The sequence below is a fragment of the Cottoperca gobio genome, chromosome 15 (genome assembly GCF_900634415.1).
Source record: "Cottoperca gobio chromosome 15, fCotGob3.1, whole genome shotgun sequence".
In the NCBI taxonomy this organism is placed as follows: domain Eukaryota; kingdom Metazoa; phylum Chordata; class Actinopteri; order Perciformes; family Bovichtidae; genus Cottoperca; species Cottoperca gobio.
Genome location: NC_041369.1, coordinates 15,919,857 through 15,941,490, shown reverse-complemented (window position 1 = coordinate 15,941,490; position 21,634 = coordinate 15,919,857). Strand labels below are relative to the sequence as shown.

The 21,634-nt window shown below is 38.6% G+C and overlaps 1 protein-coding gene across 1 annotated transcript; it reads left to right on the top strand.

The window, feature by feature from the left end:
• Window positions 1-589: 589 nt before the first annotated feature.
• LOC115020156 (phosphatidylcholine:ceramide cholinephosphotransferase 1-like) lies at window positions 590-20,701 on the top strand. Its single transcript, XM_029450081.1, is given in 7 exon segments — window positions 590-712; window positions 13,278-13,981; window positions 13,983-14,173; window positions 14,584-14,701; window positions 16,193-16,346; window positions 17,205-17,371; window positions 18,191-20,701. Coding segments are annotated over 6 exon segments (1,230 nt in total). The 5' UTR covers window positions 590-712; window positions 13,278-13,558; the 3' UTR covers window positions 18,368-20,701.
• The last annotated feature ends 933 nt before the right edge of the window (window positions 20,702-21,634 follow it).

Here is a 21,634-nt window from a genome sequence, read left to right as displayed (position 1 = left end):
TTTGGGTTAATATTGTGATATTGATTTCAACCATATCGCTGCTCGGCCCATTACATTACCTATTTCCCCGCCCTTCTCCTCCTGAACTTTGGTAATACCCTCACAATTAAAATATACAGTGCGCTTTCGTGTTAGTTTTGTAATCGAATTAGCTAAATAATCAGTACATTGAGACCATTTAGTTCAGATAAAAAATATATGCTGTATATATTTGGTGTGATCAGACCTCCACCAATAGATGGCTTCAGATGAGTGAGTGGGGTTGGCTCGAGCTCTTCCAACGCTGCATTTTTATCGTAGATGTCACTATTGCTGCATTCACATGCTCCTCCTGTGCTACAACTTCAGAACTTGCATAGTGTAAATATGTCTTGTTGTGCATTCTTTGCCTATATAAACACAAATAAATAAGAAATGAGATAGAGAGTTCATCGTGGTGTTGTTTTGTTTGTGTTGTTGCGACCTTATGCGTTTTGCGTTTTACGTTTTGTTTGTGTTGTTGCTGTACAGCTTATTCCGTTAAGTATCAAACAACATTTCCGATGGTACGTGAATGCAGCACGGGTGACGGTATGAAGGGAACTCCCAGCTTCTTCAGTCACAAAACGCCTACCCATGAAAACACCGGAGAGACCCTCATAGGGATTTGTGCCACATTGCGGTGATAGCCACTACAATTTGAAGAGAAGTCCTTCAAATTTTGGACGACAAGGTAACTACACTCATGTTTACTACTATTTTTTCGAAAGCAGACCAAGCTATCCGCTAAGATCTCTCAGCCCTGTGTGGTGTTGGTTAACACCAAGTCGTGGTAAGGTAACTGTTAGTTAATGTGTTATGCTGTAGCACTAACGGAGTTAAAAAGCACAGTTGTATTATGTGACTCATTGCTGTATGCGCTATTTGACAGACCACTTCTTGACGTTTTATTTATCACCAAACGTAACGTTAGCTAGCTCACTGGCCTTGTGTTGAAACATTTCATCAGTTGGCGACAAACCTTCTCCGGTTATCTTTAATCCCGACCCAACGTGATTAGCAGAGAAACTAACGTTAATCTTGGTTTGCGCTACATTGATTTTTTAACCCAAGCGAAATGTTGACTTGGTTGATATTAAGGTTACCACTACATATAAACATTTTTCAGCCTTGTAATCTACAAGCATTTAGCTAACCGTTACCTCAAATCGCGCTAGGAATGTAAGAGCCCAGTGTAGGCTGTGTTTTAGCTAGCGAGCTAGCTAGCTAAACACTGAAGACGCCAGCTTGCCTATCTATTTTTAGGGTGTTCAGACTCTAAGCTCTTAAACCACACTATACAATGGTTGCCGAGGCCCTAATGTGAATGAAAGCAATGATTTCAGAACATTAAACCACCTGTGTCAGCCATGGTGTTGATCAATGTAACGCTATCTCACAGGTGTGCCTACCAACGTTACAGTTGCAGTGCATCGCCGATTATAGTAAATATTAACCACGAGTTGAGTTATAAGTGGTTGTCAAACATTTGTTTTTCTTCCGTGCCTCTTGGCTGGGTTATATGAGGTGTTTTTTTGCCTCGTTCATTCGCCTTAAAACAGGGTGGAACGGGTGACCTTACTTAGCCACTATTTCCCCTCAAAGTCTTGAAACTTCCCTTGCCTTTTAACAGGAAAAGGGGGGAAAACATGATCACGGATATGTTTGAACAGTTGTGTCGTTGGAAAAAGACACCACTGCCTTGTTAGCAGGACATGCTGTGTATGACTGACAAGATGCACTAGGGCCACAGTGAAACTGCCAGGACAGACAAATGAGCCAACAGAGACATTGGTTGAAATAGACAGAGAAATGCCTGTGTAGCGGAACTGGTGCGAAAGCAACTTTTCACAGACATAAACAGTATGACTGTAGTGAGTGTCAAGGGGGCAACATGTTATAGTGAGTCAATGGGGCTTATTGTTGCCAATCCATCCACCCCGGTTGCTGTGAAAGCCTCATTGCCAAAGCAAAGCATGTCAGACTATCAACAAGTGGAAACAATGAGTTTTCTGTAGGCACAGCTATGATTCAGCCTTGGAAAACTGTCTATGCTGACAACCAAACATATTGGCCAACAGTAGCTTAGATCACCAACTTCCTCTGGAAAAAGGGATTTAATGTTACTGTTGTCTTTAGAGTTTGGGTAAACTCTATTTGTCAGGAAGTGCTTTTCATAAAGTTTTTCTGTTTTTTAATTTGGAAGAGAAAAGTGTTTTTCTAACTGGATGTAACACACACTCCTGCTTCTCTACAGAGGCTGTTCGTCATTTCCATAGGCTGCACTGAACTTAATGGCATTAGAGCCGAGTGTCATTTTTCTGAATGAAATCAGCATAGCTTTACTGGATATGACTGATGAATTAGTCAGAGTGTCAGATATAAGATTTCATAGCTAACTGGTATTAGCATCCCTCTTAGTGATGTTTGTTTTTATGTGTAACCAAGGTTAGTGTAAGCTTGTAAAAAAATCTTGATTTTGAAGGAGGGAGAGAATGAGAGGTGTATGAAACTGAGAGAGAGAGAGAGAGAGAGAGAGAGAGAGAGAGAGAGAGAGAGAGAGAGAGAGAGAGAGAGAGAGAGAGAGAGAGAGAGAGAGAGAGAAAAGTATAAGCCTATACAACACCATCAACTGACTAAATTTAAATAAATATTACGCGACAGCCAACAATGTATATCAAAATTTGATTCTCAATTCAAAACCTTACAATATAATGCAGAAGATGTTATAGGCTCAGCAGTTTAAAGCTGCATAATATATATTTGTAACACTAGAACGAGCACCCTCATTAAGATGATCTTATTAAAGCTCAATTTCTAGGTATAAAGCTATGTAAAAAAAAAAAAAAACAGTGCCAAGGCTGTATCCCTATTCATCCAGTTGACACAAATAGACTTCACTGACGATAAAGGATCTCTGTGGGTTCAAAATGTTGCCCCTGGTAAAATGACCCCAACATTTATGTTGTTGTATAACCATCAGTTAGTTTTTGAAAAGGTTACCAGACAGCTTCAGATACATGATAAGAAAACACTGTGGGGGGGTCTTCTGACATTCTAAAATGAAACATTTTAGCACTTGAAATTCATGTTGGTCTTTTTAAAAACAATTACACATTCGCAAATGTCTGTATCTTCTCTTTTGTAGCGTACTTGAGCCTGAATAATCAAATCTCATCTAAGGTATAATGCTATTACCTGACGGCCTTGACCTGTTTGTTATTGTAGTTTATGCTACTACAATCTTGGTGCCAGCCAATAGCCATTGATCATTTGATTTCCATCATAGGTTTGTCTCTAGAGAAACAATCTGTAATGGCTTTAACCTTGTTTCTGCCATAATTAGAAACATATGAAGTTTTACTGCCACTCACATGATGTCCCAGTTTCCTGTGGCCTACCACTGGCTTTTGACAATCTAGGCTAGTAGCACTTTGATGTAGCCTATTTAGTTTATTTCCACAAAAAAAATCATGAAATTTTAATATCACTTTCGGGACAGAAGAGCAATGTTTAAATAGTCTAATGTCATCTTACTTGGCTGGGCATTGTTAGAATAAATGAAGGAGCCAGACCCAGTTTAAGTAAATTTGGCATAGTTTGACAATTGTAAAGTAATGTATGTACAGTTCTATATTACACTAGATGATGCAGATAAATAACACATGTTGTGACAAATGCATGTGGGGAGTGGTAGTAATAAGGAATGTTAAGTTGTGTAAGCCGCCCCTGTGAGCCCATCTTTTTTTTTTTTTGCTATTGTCTCACCTACCTGAGCTGGGTATCCCCCTGTCCTGACTTGTTTCAAATCTCCTGCATTCCACTTATGTTAATCAAGTTTCTCAGGGTGTTTTGTGTACGTAACGGTAACTGTGACTGTATTTTATTATTAAACACCCAAGTAACCAAATTGCCCTAGACATCTCCTGCCCTAATTTGTGGACATTTTGGCCTATTTTAAAGGGAAAATGCATCATGATGCTATATTGAGGATAGCTGGTGTGACTTTGGCCAATGGCAGGCCAGTGTGTCATTTGTGCTCACAACTGTCCTTAAAGACGTACAGATTAAATTAATATATATATGTGCAACAGATGCATAATAAAGCAGGGTCAAAGAGTTCTGGTAGAGATGGTTTGTTTACTCTACTTAATGTGCTGCCTTCACAGTAACTTTAAACTCCACCTACCTCCAATATATGTTAATGATCTCATGTGTATCTTTTGCAAAGAAACACTTTCCTATGCTAATGTGCAGTAGAAGAATATTGTTTCTTTTTCCTATTGTAATGATTTGAAACAGTTGTTTTTAGGGAGGTACTTGGATTAATTTACTGTCCTGTAAATACTGTAAACATACGGAATCATTCAGCATAAAGTAAAATTATTTTTAATGGCTATCAAGGGTTGTAAAAATAAGTCAGATTGTATAGAAGTCTATGAGAAAATCACCCTACTTCTCACTTGATTCATTACCTCAGTAAATGTATTTCCTATGAGTATTACTATACTGTTAGTCTCAATCGCTAGTTTCATGTCTTCTTCATTACAGCATCATGTTCATCTAGTAAATGATGGTCCCATTTAGAATAAAATAGACGATAAAGCAGGGTAGGCTTTAGGGCGTGACTACCTTGTGATTAACAGGTTGCTACCACAGTGTTCCACAGTGTCTGTGTTTTAGATTTAGAAAGTTAGCCCTTTCACAGTGTGTTTTCACTTCATAAAAGTTCATTGTAACATTTTGGTCCCTTAGAAAATGTATTTTCAGCGTTTGGTTGTACTTAGCTCCACCCGCTGTTTCCAAAAGACTAAGATGGCGACAGCCGAAATGCCTAACTTGAAGTTTCAAAACCGTAGTCCTCAGTGATGTCACGGTAACTACATTCAGTTCTTATTTGCAGTCTATGCATGTGAATACATTTTATGACTATACTTGACTGTAAAAGTTTACAGTATTGACAAATCTCAGCTGTTGATGTTGATCTGGTTCCACTCCGCCTAATAATTTTAAAGCCTAGTTTATGCTTCAAAGTTAAAGAATGCAACATCGTTCATTATTTAAATAACATAATTAAAACAAAAAAGTGTGGGTAAACCACTGACTTGTTCATTGTGAAGTTATGTTTTTCTTTCCTTGTTAGAGAAAGTAGAGTTTCTTATAGTGCCATGGAGTTTTCATTTAACATTGTCATCAAAGGGGTTTGATGGATGGCATCTTCATGGAAGATTGTGTAGGTCAAAGAAACCCAGAATTTAAGGAACAGATGTCAGTTTGAGTTATTTATCTTAAAATACAAAAATCCCAACACACAGGCCACAGAGAGTCATCAGGGTATGTTGCGGTGTTTTCAATAGTGAGGTTCACGTTCACTTTGAGTGAAAATCCAAGAAAGACCTGCCTTTTGTGAGTTGTATTGTGTGAAAGACAGTAAACCACAATATTTATTGATGTGCTATCTCCAGTCTCTTCCCCTTAGCCCTTGTTACTTTGTTTCAAGGACAATGTACTAAGTAAGAAGCACAATTTTCAGTGTCGGTCGTACAAAAAACAATTAGGAAATTGCATATTTCTGCCCAAACGTGCAAAGTCATTACAAGTCTGTTAAGCTGTGTTGTTGACAAAGACCGCTGCAGTTCGGAAAGTTTGTATTTGAAAAGATGGGCCAAATGCTACGCTGCACACTAATTACTCCCTGTTGACAACATGTCCTTTGGGTGCTATCTTAGATACAAGTCCTGATGTGTCTGCACCACATGCAGTTGAACAAGTTATGTTTGTACTCTGGGGCTGTGAAGTCCTGACATCATAATCAGTGACTCATAAAGCTACAGGTCGTTTTCTCATTAGCAGATATCACCTTCGAGTACAGTAGTTGTCGTGCCTTTCAGCTCAGCTCCCTCGAGACTTCTGCAAGAGCCACCCATGCTCTATGGCTTGTCTCATCTTTACCCTTGGCAAAACACCTTGCTCTGTTAATTAACAGACTGATTGGACATAATATTGTTCTGTGAAAGCAGGGTTGCTAAGGGTGTACTGATGATGCACATTTCAGACTAGGTTTATTTGGCATTGCAGACTTCATAGGATTTCTTGGTTTTACTCATAATATTCTGTAATGACCAATTATTAACTTTCTAGGTATTAGGCGTTTATTTGAAATCAAAAACTGACATCGCAAAGGAATTGCAATAACTGGAATTTTGTATGTTTAGATGGTGTACTAACAACGCTGGAAATGCAAAGAAAACAAAAGGGCAATCATGGAGTAATGACCACAGTTCAGCGGCACTTTTAAGTGTCCACACTGGAAACTTTTAAATGGTAGTCATTTGTTTTACCTCCTATTTATATTTCATCCTCCCACTACAAGTTATCTGACAAAATTAGAAGTACAATATTCATGGGCAGTAGTGTGGGAGGATGTTATGTAATGCATGTTTTGGAGCGTCTGTTGTCAGCTGTTATAGCCAGCAGATTGATTATTCCCTGGTAGAAATAAATATCAGACCTTGTTGCCTGTGGTCTTACTTCACAGCAGCTGTAGTCAGTCAAGGCCATCATCAGACCTCACAGTTAAATTAACCAGTTTCATACAATTTTCTCACCCTGAATAGCTTGCGTGATGGTTTTGAAACCTCTTTTAATAGTCATTGTAAGACCTTTTATCTGACAAGACTACTCTGACATTACAATGGAATGATTGACCTAATATGGGCAGTGTTTCCCCTACCATTGTCTTGGGGGGGCACTGCATGTTTGTTTTTTTCTGGAGTTTTTAAAATTATTATTATTATTATTATTATTATTATTATTATTATTATTATTATTATTATTATTATATATATATATATATATATATATATATATATATATATATATATATATATATATATATATATATATATATATATATTCACAACTCACTTTTCACATCGAACAGGTTAACAGTTCTATTAAATAAACTAAACGCTAAACCCCCCCAAAGCAGTAAACCTAGGGGAAACTGATGGGTTTATGTACAGTGTGTTCCATCACAAGAAGCTTGGTGTATCTCCAGAATTGTATTATGCTTGTTTTATGCATGTCAACTTGCCAGATATATGGATCAATTGCTGTAGGTTTTTTTTCCCTGAGCTGGAGTAATCGGTTGCTCAACGAAGCTGTACAGTACACATGGTAATATTTCTTGAAGTGTAGCTTGCAGTATTTAAAAAAATGTTAATTGATGCCTGTGCTTATTCTAATCTACTTTTTTAAAGGCTATCTTGCACTGCAAGACTCCTTTGCATAGGTTTTAATATTGATTTTGGTCATGTTGAAGGCTCCAAGGCTATGTTGATTTCTACAGTTGAATCGACCTCGACAGCATAATCATACAGTCAATACAATCATGTGACATGATGGATTTTAATATAGTTCTTGCTTGCCATAAACTAAACATTACAACATCAGTTAGAAGCAAGCAGAGCCCACAAATAGAAATATATGATTAGTAAGTTACCATGTCAATTTATTCATAAGTGCTTGTAAATTGAAATGCATGTTTATGATCCCTTTTTTAGTACTTTATTTTTTCCTCCATTGCTAGCGCAGTGCTAATGGAAATCCAGTCAACTTTATTGTATTTGGTTGGTGGCAGAAATCTTAAAACCTTAGCATATAAAACAAACTATCTGCATGGTTAGTAAGAGGTAAAATGTTTGTTTTCTTGCGATTTTAGGTGAGTTGACACTTTAATCTTTAAAATGCTGCACATTCCAAGTGTGGTATTCAGCTCCTCTCTGTTCACTGAAGCCAAATACTTTCATTTAGTCTGTCTTTCCCAAAATAGTTTAACCAAGATATGCTGTGTATATACTGCTGGTCACTGAGCATCATATAAGTGTATAGTGGAAGTATATTAACTAATTGTATTAATTAATAGGACTGAAATATTGTGTATTCAGGAACATACAGTTAATTTTGAACTATAGTCACTTAAACCAGGCTGGCCAAGTTGTGTAAATATTAGCCTTGCATTGTCTACTTGTGGGGTGTTTGTATACTAGGTGTAATGGGATACATGTGAGAGCATTTTGTTTAACCTTTGTCAGTTTGCCTCACAATATAAAAACACCTGTAAAGAGATACTCTTTCAAAAACAGTGTACAAAGAAAAGGAAACACCCTTAGGACATAACAATGGGGCAGGGCAAACAATCTGCTTTTGTGACTTTGTTTGCTGGTTCTGCAATTGACTCTGCTCAAAGATTTTTCCCTTTTGTATAAATGTATAACACACACACACACACATCCAGGTTATATGCTTGATGAGCTGTCAAATATGAGAAGTATCAGTGAAATTATGTAAGGGACTGGTCTGTTGGGCCTTATGAATGATAGCGATTTTATTTTGGGTTTTGTTTTTAGGGTTTCTTTGCCGACACAGGAGTCAGTATGCTACTGGTGCTGTGGCACCTTTTTAAGATATACTTTGTCTCCAAGGTGAAATTTTGCTTCGGCAATATTGCTACACGGTTTCAATCTACATAAAACAATACTAAGCCTGTATACAAGGAAGTACAGTGGTACACCAAAGAAACATTGAATTCTACTGTGGTGGTCGACGGCAACTCTTATATCATGTCAAACATGTTTGCTAAAAACATAGTGAGTGACCCGGTCAGTGTATTTGACAGTTTGTATCCAGCTATACAATACATACCGTTCTTATCTTTATGCACTCTGCACCTTGTTTGTTCTGTTTTCAGTTCTTTGTTATCAGTTTCTTTTTTTCTCCATTTCATTTTGGTTTTCTGTACAATTGTGGTTTTCACGTTACCCCATTTTGATCAACCATTTGACCAGTAAGTGTGCTTAATTAAAGGGTCGCTGAATTACATTTTTCATCTAGCTCAGAGATCTCCTTGCTGCTCATTGCCTATGAATATGTTTAGTTTTATATGATGATGACATTACCCAGCACATATGATGGTTTCCTTGTTTGAAACATTGAAACGGTTTGAGATTTGGTTCACCAACCAGCTCAAGCACAGACATGCTATTGTTGTGAAAAGCCCTCATTATGACTGTAACTGTTCACAGTGTCCTGCTGTTATCTAAGAGCTATACTGTATTTTTCAGAAATAGGCTACATATTCCAGTTCATGTTGTAAGACTATAATATGCCTCAGGTTGACGTGTGTGTGCAGCTTGTGTGTACTGTATATCTGTTCTCACAGCTCTTTCGTGTTCACGCATTTACTTCTGCCAAGTTCTCGAAGGCCATTCTTTCTGATCGGAAGATTTCAATTGTCACAAGTTGTGTGAGGGCCAAAAAAAACAAAAGAAGAATGAAATGAGTGACAGGAAACAAATGTGCAGCAGAGTGGGAGCAAGTACTATCAATAAGTGCTGGCACCTGATCATGCAGGCAGGGCGGAGAATGAAGGAAGAGGTGGAAACTAAAACAGAAGGTGGCAACAGGTCAGAGAAACAATTTTCCTCCCTTCTGAGGCCAATGCTGTTGAGCATTGAGCAAGGAGAAGAGGGATTTTAGGAATACATAACATAAAGTTATGTAGCACAGGTGCCCTTTTTCCAAAGTTAAAATTCAGATCAGGCATTTTAGAAAAGTTCTAAAGTAGTAGCCTCAAGGGTTTCTTTAGATAACAAACTGTAAAGTATATCTGGGCTGCTATTGACACAATTAGTTTAGTTGCCGCATGTCTATATTAAACTTGTAGCTGAGGCAGTTTAATTTTGGCCCGTGATATCTTTGCTAGTTGTTAGACACAACCTAACTCTACTTTCCTCTTCTCTGAAAGGCAATTCAAAGCCATTGTGAATTAGTCATTTTCATACCACTCTGGGCTGCCTAAAGATGGGCTACAGATGATGTGTTTATGTTTGTGTCAGCAAGAGTGCGATGTTTTCTGGTGATGTAACATGTACTGCCTTTTGCAAAACCACCCAGATCTGCCACACCAAACTTTCTGAGGGGGAAAGACTTAACACATAAGTGAAGAGTGCAGTTGTGTTAATGTTTTATTTGAGTATGACACAGTCTTGCTTACAGTTTTAAATCCATCACTTTTTCGAGAGAGCACAGCTAATTTATCTGTCTTGCTTCTGTTATGCTCCCGTAAAATGGGGAGAAAAGAATCACGAGATTAATAGTGATTATTCCTCAGCAAGAACTTTACTCTGTACAAAGTACAACAGGAAATGCTTCTTTTTGACGAGTACATACCCTTTTTCGGTTTCAAATTATTTGCATGAGACTCTCTATATTACTGTCACCACAACATAGCGGAAACTCAGTAAGCACTCACAAAAGTTCATGAAGCATTATATTGATAACAGTACAAAATGTAGTCTACAGCAATATGTGTAGTTCTATGCCTGTGATGTTTAGATTACCAATATAAAAAACAGAGAGCTAAAGAGAGACGTTAAAACCCTGGCTCATTCTCACAACCGCAGAACCAGCCAATCGTGGCATGAAATTACAGAAATTGTTAGGACACAGCCTCTCTAATCCAACGTCGGAGAGGTGTGGGGAAGATTCGAGCCCAGCATTTTTCGCCCCACCAGTATCTCCACCACTGTAATGATACTCCACCCAAAAAACTGATGTTTCACTTCCTCCAAACAAAACAGAGAAGTGTACTTAAAGGTTTTAGTGAAGATTCACTGAAGGAAACTAATAATTGTATCACCATTATCATTTTAATATTTACATACTGCTGAGCTGACCACAGCCTGTTTTCTACAAACTTTTTGTAGTCCACCTTTCAAGATCTTGGGTGTAGTATCACTTTGAACTTTACTCAGCTGCTCACTTTCCAACAGACCAATCTCTTTGTATGGTCAGATAAAAACAAAGACTACTTCCCTGAACTCCTCAAACACCCTCAAATGAATTATGTCAGTCCTGTAAGTAGGCCTACAATAAAGTAAACATTATGACAATAGTACTCTCTCTTCTAAGTAAGCACACCTCATTGCTTTAAAGAATCATTTGTATTGTCTTTCTCTGGTGTTGTCATATTTACTAAAGTTCTGAAGGGGAAACAAGGCTTTTAAGGGGAAATGTTTAGGGGGTAGCTTCAATGTTTTTATTTTATCTTGTATCAACATTTACAACATCATAAGGCTGAAGCATTTCCAGACCTTCCTTTTGTTTCTGTAGTTCTCTGTCCTAAACAATGTAGTCCTGAAGATTCACATCTGTTATGCTTCTGGCGAAAATTCTACGTAGTCATCAGGTTTTGGTTAATGTAAATGTAAATGTAAATTGGTAAATGTACGTATTTTAGGGAACTGTGTTTCTGCAGGGTCAAGTTACAGCCAATGAAAAGTAATTCAGTGCATACATTCTTTTCTCCAGATACATTTGCATTTTCTCAGTGTCCAGGTCTTTGCCTGAAAGAGAAAACAATAGCATCCCTCCACTACAAAAATGAATATGCAAATTCTCATGCAACGTCAACATGGATAATTCAAAACATATCTTAGGTTTAACCCTCATAGACAGGACTTCTGAGAGACTACTGTATTCAGAGAACTGGGTAAATGCAGTTTAGTTAATAAGTTTCAGGATAAGTATGCTTTTCCCCTTCCCAGTTTAGTTAAGTGAGATTATTTCTTCACAAAGCATGATGTAAACTGATTTACAGACCAAAGTTTGTCCGCACACAGCTGACTCAGTGATAGCTAATCTTTGATCTGTCTCAGTCGTATACTGTTAACAGACTGGTGCGACTGCTCTTTGTATTTCTCTTTTCACTTTCACTAAATAGTGCTCTCCTTTGCACTCTTCACACTATGTTAAGGTACACAGCTGGGTTGTCACGTAGCTAAGCTGTTGCAATGATGTCGCTCCTGCTGTGCAGCTTGAATGCTATTCATATGTTTATTTTTACACTTGTTTTTTAGTGTTTTGTATGTTACGTTCGAATCATGGGGTTATTTCGCCAAATTGTTCTCCAGACCTCAGCAGGAATAAATCTGATGCCAGGGGTTGTCAGAATTGTCCAGCGTATAAGCCCCTTTATTTGGCCCTGTTTCTCTGGCCTTAATAAACGGGCCGCTGAGCTGAGGTGAGATGAGGTACAGATGTGCAGTTTGTTGTCCTGCCAACCAGCCAGCCTGCCAGTGTATTTAGCTGCCTTTGGCCTTAGCTGAGCTGGCCGTGCTGAGGCCTCACTGCTGGCTGATTGCCCTCGTCACAGGGGTGGGGCTCTCTCAGTGTTCGGCGCTGACCTTCACTCTGATTTATGAGTTCCTTCTTGCAGTCTGTTTCCCCTCCCATCCTCCCTCTTTCCTCGTATCCACGCAGTAGATCAGGACTTGCCTCCAGCTGTACCTAACACTCCCCCGAACACAAGCAGGGCCACCCTGTGTCCACCACAGACATCGTGCTCTGTAAACAAATGCATGATGTGCAACAGATGTGAGTTCATCCTCTTGTTAATGCTAAACTTTGGCTGTTGCCTGAAGCCCGGATGAGAAACGTACACAATATGGAAACAATGAATGTGTTTTACAATCTGTAAAAGAACTGGTTGTATAGTATTTTCTTCATCTTCTATAGGCTACTTGCAGTTTAGGTTAAATTGGTTAAGTAACCTGAATTACATTGTCAGTTGACCTGGCTACTCCATCAAACCTACAGAAATTCAGATTTAGCCGTTTTGCCCTGTATAAAACAGAGAGCCTAGCTTGTACGTTAGGTGGCAGAGCAGCGTAAAACACTAAAAAACCACTAAAAGAAAAGTCACCAAAACCTTCTTGCCACTGTCCCAACAATCACCAACTGTGGTTTGGTCAAAGAAACCCTTAATTCGCTGAGTTAGATGTGAAAACTACCCAAAAAACAACAATCGACGACCACAGTATACAGTTCTTGTGTATGGGTCGAACTTGATCACATTTATAAAAGCTAATCCACTCAGGATGTTGCTACAAGATTTCCCTGTAATGTGAAACAAAGACGGGAAACATGCTGATCGATTGAGTCCTCCATGTTGCTGTTATTGTTGTAAAAGCTCTAGAATGATGTGAATAATTCATTTAATGATTCTTCTGTGATTTGCAGTAGTTCAGAGTTGGCCAAACAACCTGTGTCATGCTGCTCTATTATTCAGAGTATTCACTCTAGCTTCCAGCTATGACCAGGCATCCGGTCCGTGACTACACCCAGTAGAGTTGTGTAAGCAGATATGGCATCACTGTATTCAGATTCACAGCATTTAATTGTTCTTTTTTTAACAGGGGTGCAGTGTGTGTGGGGGTAGAGCTGATGAGGTGAAGAAAGCGAAAGGAAGCATCTGTGGTTCGCCTGCTATCTACTGGCCCTAATTCTGAGAAACCCTGCTGCTTACTTTCTTCCCGTATCACTTCAAGAGGTGGCTGGGCTCCCTCTGGGTGCAAGAAACACCATGTGCCAAAACTGGAGAGGACTTACCCCTGCCCCATAGTCTGCAAAACCTCTTGTGAACCGTCCCCTCTAGTCTGAGGACCCTCCTGATCCTCCACATTGCCCACTGGCCAAGATGAAGAAGGTGGCAGCATGGTCAGCAGAGGACGTCTCTGACTGGCTGAGCAAAGAGGGGATGCCGGAGTACATCGATGCCCTCCGTCAGACGGACGGTCCTGGTCTGCTCAGGCTCAACGAGGCATATTTCCAGATGCCTCCACTCTCGCTCGTGTCGTCTGATGGCGGTCAGCAGCTGTTGGAGCGACTGGAGACGCTGCGGATAGAGACTCATATCGAGGCTCACAAAAACGGCCATGCAAACGGGCATGCTGGCGGGCTACCTAATGGAACTAGCAAGCCTCAGAGAAATGGCACATTGGGGATGAAGGACTTCAGGATGGAGATGGTCCACATCCCCATCCCTACGATAGAAACTACGCGCCCCTCGTTCCCTGTCGAGTGGGGTAAGACGGGCATAGCGTTCGCCTATGCGGTAGGTGTGCTTTGTTACCACCACTATCGTCATTTCAGTGGTCCATGAGAGAGTACCGCCAAAGGAGCACACCCCACCACTGCCTGATAAATTCTTCGACCTGTTTAACAGGGTGGAGTGGGCCTTCTCCATCTGTGAGATTAATGGCATGCTGCTAGTGGGACTCTGGCTGATACAGTGGATTTTACTCAAGCACAGGTAAGCCAAAATATATTTTTTGAGTTAGTATCTGAAATGCAACTACATGAAAATGTTACGGCTGCGTATTGACAAGAATTTCGCGATACAACATGTATCATGATACAGGGGTTACGTTTCAATATATTGCAATACTTTTTTTGAAATCAAATTTTGGTAATGCATGCATAAAATATGAGTAAATCAGAACAGTGAGATCTGCATTTGTATCGACATCCAACAAAGCACAACACAAAATAAACTGCCATAAATCTTTGCACTTAATTTTTTTATACAATATCTGTACAATGCTTTTGAGAATCAATATAGTATAACAAAACATAATATACGCAATACTCAAGTGTATGGATATGTTCTTACACCCCTAGAAAATACCATACCATTCATTTTCCTTGTCTTTTTTCCCCCAGGTCAATTGTAGGCAGGCGATTCTTTTTCATTGTTGGCACACTCTATCTGTACCGGTGTATTACAATGTACATCACCACTCTGCCTGTTCCCGGGATGCACTTCAAATGCTCTCCAAAGGTATTATACACACACACGCACTTTTATTTCTCTCGCCATTGTAGGTTTGTTGAGCATGAAAGGCTTCTTTCTCACTTAACTACTTTTGGCACAAACGTGCTGAATGGGCAAATTCAGCAATACAAGAGAGATCTCTTTTGTAAACTGAAAGCCTCTGAGTGCTCTCCACTGACCATTGATTGTAAGATATGTGCATGTCCAATTTCCAAGGAGTATAAGGATCTTTGAGTGGTTGCTTCACTTTTCTATAGTTCCTGCTATTGTAATATTGCAAATGTTCTACTAGGAAATGAGTTTCATATCCTTTTATTTAAAGCCACTGTGTGCAACCTTTCTGTTATTGCCATGTTTTGAAAAATATTACGTTTTTGTTCATAGAAACATTTGACAATCCCGGTGAGAAAGGATGATAAAAATATATTCAGTGCATCTATTGGCTTGTAAAACATTTGATTGTTTGTAGAGTTCATGAGTTGTCTTTATGCATATGCTGCTAGAACACAAAATACCAACAATATGGGTACACACTCCTCAAAAGCACCAGTGGGGAAAAATCTTCATGGAGTAAAATTGCAGAGATGGGAAATGCTGTTGTTAACTTTGAGTTTAAACAACTAAAAATGCTGTTTGAGATTAAACTGATACAATTGTCAGGGTTGGGGAAATGTGAGGGTTAAGATCATTGTCATGGTTAAAAACTTTGAGTGGAGGATACATGTAATGATCCATGGCCGCAAGTGTTTAAGTCGAACCCTTCCACCACCCTCATCCTTAAGTACTGTGTTTACTGTAAATGCATCTTGAGATATTTTTACTTTTACATGAATATTTGCACTTTCGATTTCAAAAATACTACTAGTAATGTTTTAGAGAAAATATTAGAGAGGAAACTCTTCTTTTTACTCAAAAAAAAAATATGTGATGGGTTAATAGTTATTTGACAGATTTACACCTACAGCATTACAATACTTCTTAGTGCTGAATGCTTTAGCACCCAGAAAGGGGCCCTCTATTGTGTAAATTTGTGTTTTTACTTTTGATACTTCCACTATATTTAGCTGCCAATACTATTATATTAATATATAATCGTATTATATTAATGGTATTAATGCAGGAGTTCTTCTTGCAATTAAGTATTTTTACACTTTATTACAATATTTTTGTAATTAAAGCATTTACATTTGTAGAAAAAGTGGGAGTATTTAATCTGTTGTGAGAAAAAAGGTGCAGAGAAAATTCAAAATTCAATTTAAAACGACCTCAAGCGATGGAAAAGTAATCTAGAGGTGAGACATGGCATCACAGATTAATCCAGACCTATGCCATGTAGACATGAACACCCGTGTCTGAATAAACTCATGTTGTGCTGCACTCTCTCCTCTACATCCTACGTTTACACATCATATATTTATTTAGCAGCTTCCAGGAACATTGTTATTATTCTTGTATTAATAAGATTAAGATGATAATGGCTGTCTGTGTTTCTTTCAGCTTCTCGGGAACTGGGAGGCACAGATGAGGAGAATAATGAAGATGATTGCCGGTGGGGGCCTATCCATCACAGGTTCCCACACCATGTGTGGAGATTATCTGTATAGTGGCCACACAGTCATGTTAACGCTAACGTACCTCTTCATCAAGGAGTGTAAGTTCCACTGTGTCTATACTGTAGTTTAAGTAAGAATGTACTGGAAGGTTTTTAATTTAAAGCCACATATGAAGTCTATGTTTAAATATACACTAATGTGCAGCAGATCATTGTGACAACCCCATCTGCTATAATGTAGTGCGACATCAGGGCAGAATGATTTACTATTCAAAAATGGTGTTAAACCATGTGCTTTTTTAAGGCTATTGATTCTTAAATTGTCATTAAGGCATATGTATTAGAACATATGCTCAATTTTATAACTGATGTTTTAGGTTCACACAGTTTTATGTGCCATCTGTATCTCCCTGATAAAGCCTGGCACTGCTTGGCTTTTGCAACACTTCTCCAAACTGTATAAGGAAATGTAGACTTGAAAAAGGAGGAAATGTTGCACGCTCCGCTTACACTTCTGTTAACATGTTGGTGTCAGTGTGTTAAGGCATTGCTATCTTACATAACCACATGTTCTGTTCCTCAGCAGGCATTTCCGTTGTCTATCGTGTTTACTTGTACACTTTGGTTCACCACTAAGCACGTAGATCAGAAGTATTTCAAACTGCGTGATCAAATGTAAAACGTTTATTACATTTTCCATGATTTGTGTTAACAATTCTTCCTTCTGCTACTTCACATGCTTTCCCACCACAGCAGTGACATCTAGTGGTGAAAAAGAGAACGGTTGGGTTAATATTTCTGCAAAAAGAGCCACAGTGTCCCGCCACAACAGACGCTCACCGACCCTGATGGCCCATTTAGAGTTCAGCGTCTCCTATAGAGGTCATACTGCTGGGTTTGATCTGTGTCTCTGGGGTATTAACTCTACATTTTTCCTTTTTTACATTTGATTGGCAGATTCCCCCAAGCGGTTCTGGTGGTACCACTGGTTTTGTTGGACCTTGAGCGCTGTAGGGATTTTCTGCATCCTTCTGGCCCATGACCACTACACTGTGGATGTGGTGGTTGCATACTTTATCACTACACGCCTCTTTTGGTGGTACCACACTATGGCAAACCAGCAGGTGGGTTATGTTACTCAGTTGATGTTTGAAGTAAAGTAAATGGGCACAAGGGTTTATTAGCTGGAACCTGTATTGTTAGTAACTAGACTACCTAAGCTATGTGAGAAAACACGCCATGTAAGTAAGTTAAAATCTTAAATCTAATCTTAAAATCCTGTTTTTATCATTTTGAATATACATGGCATTAAAGAACACGGTATCTTGTATGTAGGGCAGGTCAACATGACACAATACACTGATATCAACGGTCAGAGGCTTTATCGCATTGCTTATACTGAAGCAGCTATCCCTTTTTAAAGGACTCGCTCAACATTTTGGAAATCTGCTTATTCACTTTGTTGGTAGGTGGATTTTTGGACAGACCTATACTTTTTCCCCATTTCCAGTCTTTTTGCTAACATAAATAACATAACATAACATAAATGCTGGCTGTAGCTTCAGACCATAAAGACATGAGAGTGGTATCAATCTTCTCATCTAGGGAGGGAAATAAGTATTTCCGAATTTATCCAAGTATTCCTTTTTAATATCTATGACTTTACAGGATTTATGCATCAGTGTGATGAGTTTTCAGGTATTTAATTAATTGGATTGACCAAATAAACATATTTTTCTCCGGTTATTATTATTTTAGTTCTGAATAGTTTCTCAAGTACAGCATTGTAGTTGTCTGTGTATGTAAAAGAGTCCATGTTGAACAGAAAGTACAGCTGACACAATGACAGTCAAAACATCGGTACATAAATGTGCGTTCCGTATTAAATGTCCGCACTTCTACTTCATTTATATATAATTTGCTTTTGTTTTTGTTTGTTTCAGTCACTGAAGGAGACGTCACAGAGTAACCCGTTCTCGCGGGTGTGGTGGTACAGACTGTTCCAATTCTTTGAAGAGAACGTCAATGGCACGGTCCCTCGTAACTATCAGCTGCCGCTATCATGGCGATCGTTGCAGTGGAGCCGCGGCGTGAAGTACAGCAAACTGGACAACCAGTGACACTTTTCATGTCAGAGCCTTCGAGGACTATGACTTCCAAAAGTGCTGTTTCTACGCGTGGAAGATGGCACGGTTAAATGTAGCGCTGTCCTTTCACTTCTAGGAAACAGACACACCCCTGTCCAAATGGGTAGCACTGTGACCCACCTAGTATTTTCTTTTGTGTGTATATATGTATGTATGTGTGTGTATATATGCACACGCATATATACATATATACATATATATATATATTGTTTTCTCTTGTCCTCTTTCTCTTCCGGCAGTATTTGCCAACACAGAGCACTAATTTATATTTGTTTTGTGTCTATTCCTCCTCGTGGGTCACACAACAGTTTATGAAGCATTTCGACAAACTACTAAAACTCAAATATATTTTTGGCCACAAGGACTCAAACACTTTTCTTTTTCCCTCTGCACAAAACCATAGTTAATGTCTTCATGTTCTTACAAGAGTTTTAGTGCAAATGGTGTCAATCAAATGCTCATTTGATAACCAAAATGCCATAAGCATGTTTTTCTTTTATAGCAAATTACTTTTTGTAAATGGTCCTTGCTAAAATGAGTCAAAAGGTGCAAAAAATAATTTTTTTAAGTATGTCAAACTTTATTTTTCAAAAACAAATGATGTCCAAGAAAAGATTTTTAGATTTTTACCTTTTTCAAGATGGATAACTGAGAGCATAAGAATCTAATGTTATTATTATTAACATTATTCCAGTGCCTTTCTTAGCTTGATTGTAAAACAGTTCAAGTACTATGTGTCTTGTGTCTCTCTGCCGCGGTGTGACCACTCCGTGGTACAAGGAGGTACTTAGTTAACAGTCTCGTTCCCATGAATGTAAACTACGCCAGCCTTACCAGAAAATTGGTTTTCCCAAAATTAAGTGCAGTGAGTGATATGTCCCGTTTATTTATTGATGCTTTACAATGTCAGTTTGTGCTTAGTTGGTTAATGCTGTTCTAGCAGAAAATAATGACTGTTAATTGTATTTTTTATTTTTTTTTATGTCTGTAACATTTCATTTTTACCAATCAGTCTTTAACCAACCCCCGCCATGTTCAAAGTTCCATCGTTGACGCTCAGTTGTATGCTAGTTTTACTTTCCACCACTAGTTATCTGCTAAAAATCACTGCCTGATTGGAAAACGGAGAAAAGGTGTCTCTGAGATGCATTGTTAAGTTATTCTGGACGTCGACATGTCGTGTGCATCATTGCAGCGTCTCTTGCTCGGAGAACAAGCCTCTCTCTTGTTCCCCACATTGAGTCCCATTCTGAAATCAGAATGATCCTCATTACTGTCTGGTCTTTTGAACCTTTTGGTGGTGATGAGATCTAGAGGAATCGTTCAATGTGAACATGTGTGTTGAGTTTTAGGGAATGTCAAAGTTGTGAAAACGGAAGCTTCAGGTAAAGTTTCTGAGCATGTTTGTCATGAATCTCTACGTGTACTTTATGTGGTATGTCTCCCACTAAATCGAGCTGCTACCTTCCAGTTTGAAGACTGCAGTAGCAAACACTCAACATGGAACTTGTGCGTGGGCAAGAAGCTGATGCATGATGCACAGAGCTGGTGATATATTTGACCATATGTGTGCAGAATAACATTGATTTCCATGAATGTGAAAATGCGTCCTTATTGATAATCCTAATCATGTTGACTGTTTTTTTTTGTGTGTGTGTTACAATGACTGAACTGTAAAGAATAAGTATTGCACAAGTTCATGTATAGGGAAAGATTGAACTCATTTTGTAAAACTTTCATTTCAAATTATACTGACAAAACTTTGATTTAAGAGAAACTGCACTAAACTGTAGATTATACGAATCCCAAATAAATAATAATAATGTGATACTTCTTTTAAATATTGTCAAAAGGAGGAGGTGAGAAAATATTATTTCCAACTTATGAAGCTAATGCATTACAATGCCAACAAGAGTCTTAATGTTTGAGACAAATGACAGGCCTGCTCTCCTTCCTGTACAATCATTTAACTTTAACAGAGAACAGTTTCTCAGTTTTAAGAGCACAGCAGGTTCCTCACATTCGGCTATATTTTGCTTTGAGATAATGTTTGAAGTAACGGTCCAAACCAGGCTCTCTTATGTTGTCTGAGGGCTTTGATAAAGATGAGGGTTGGAGTTGTTTGTCTTCTAGTTTGCCAATCAAATTGTTTTTTTTTGTTTTTTTTAAACATTTCTTATCCTGTAAGTTCCTCTGTAAAACCTCTCACCTATGTTGTCCCTTTTTGTGCGTATACCAGATGTTTGTAAGATATGATAAAGGATTGTACTTGGGACGCTTTTGAATAAAACCTTTTACTAAAATGTATTTAATTTACTGTCGGCCTCTTTTTTTGTTTCTAAGTTTATCACAATCTGTTCTCATTATGTCAACTCATTGTGCCAAAAGATGACGTCATGGCAGACCCACTAACATCCAGCAGATGGACACATAGAGTTGCATAAATAAGGCCAGTACAGTGAGGGGTGGCCTCTGCTTCCCAAATGTGTTTGTGCTTTCTTTTTGTATTTGTGCACTCGTCCCTATCGCAGGTATGTCTGACATAGATACTTCCTCCGTTCATTTTGCACATTGTGTGCCTCTTGTTGGCCTTTCAAACATGTCTTGCTTATGTTTCAAACTTTCAACCTCTCATCCGCCCAGATGTTTTATAGTCTGCTGAACATGAGGTTTTTGAATAAACATACACCACTTACACACTGATGTTAATGCTTTCCAGTGGCAAGTAACCACTGTTACAGGCTTTACAGTAATAACTCAAAGAGGCTTAACTTAATGCTTGGAAAAAGGTATTATTTATTATTATTTAACACTTAAAACCCGTCTATTCTGATCAGATTTGATAAGCAAACAACCCCACATCACATTTTAATTTAAATGTTGCCAAATCCTTACCGGTACACAGAAATGTGTGGCAGCCGACGGATTCCCAACCAGTGAAAAGAGTACGGAAGAATCTAAAATACAGAAAAAGTCTTGTGTGACTAACCAAAAGTAGATTTTCTGGTTCTCTAAGACGAGTTAGCTACTGACTCGAGTAATGAAGTTGTGAACATACTCTTGGAAGTCTAAAGTAAACATGTCCAAAATGTTTATTAGCAATTTATTAAATAACTTGTCCGTGTTGGTTACTGAGGGATACGAGGGATCCAAACAAAAGCTCATTAAATCAGGACCTCAGATGCTGATATATTGTTGTCAGGGGGGGTTTGAGGAGTTTCCTGTAGCTGCCTGCTAAAA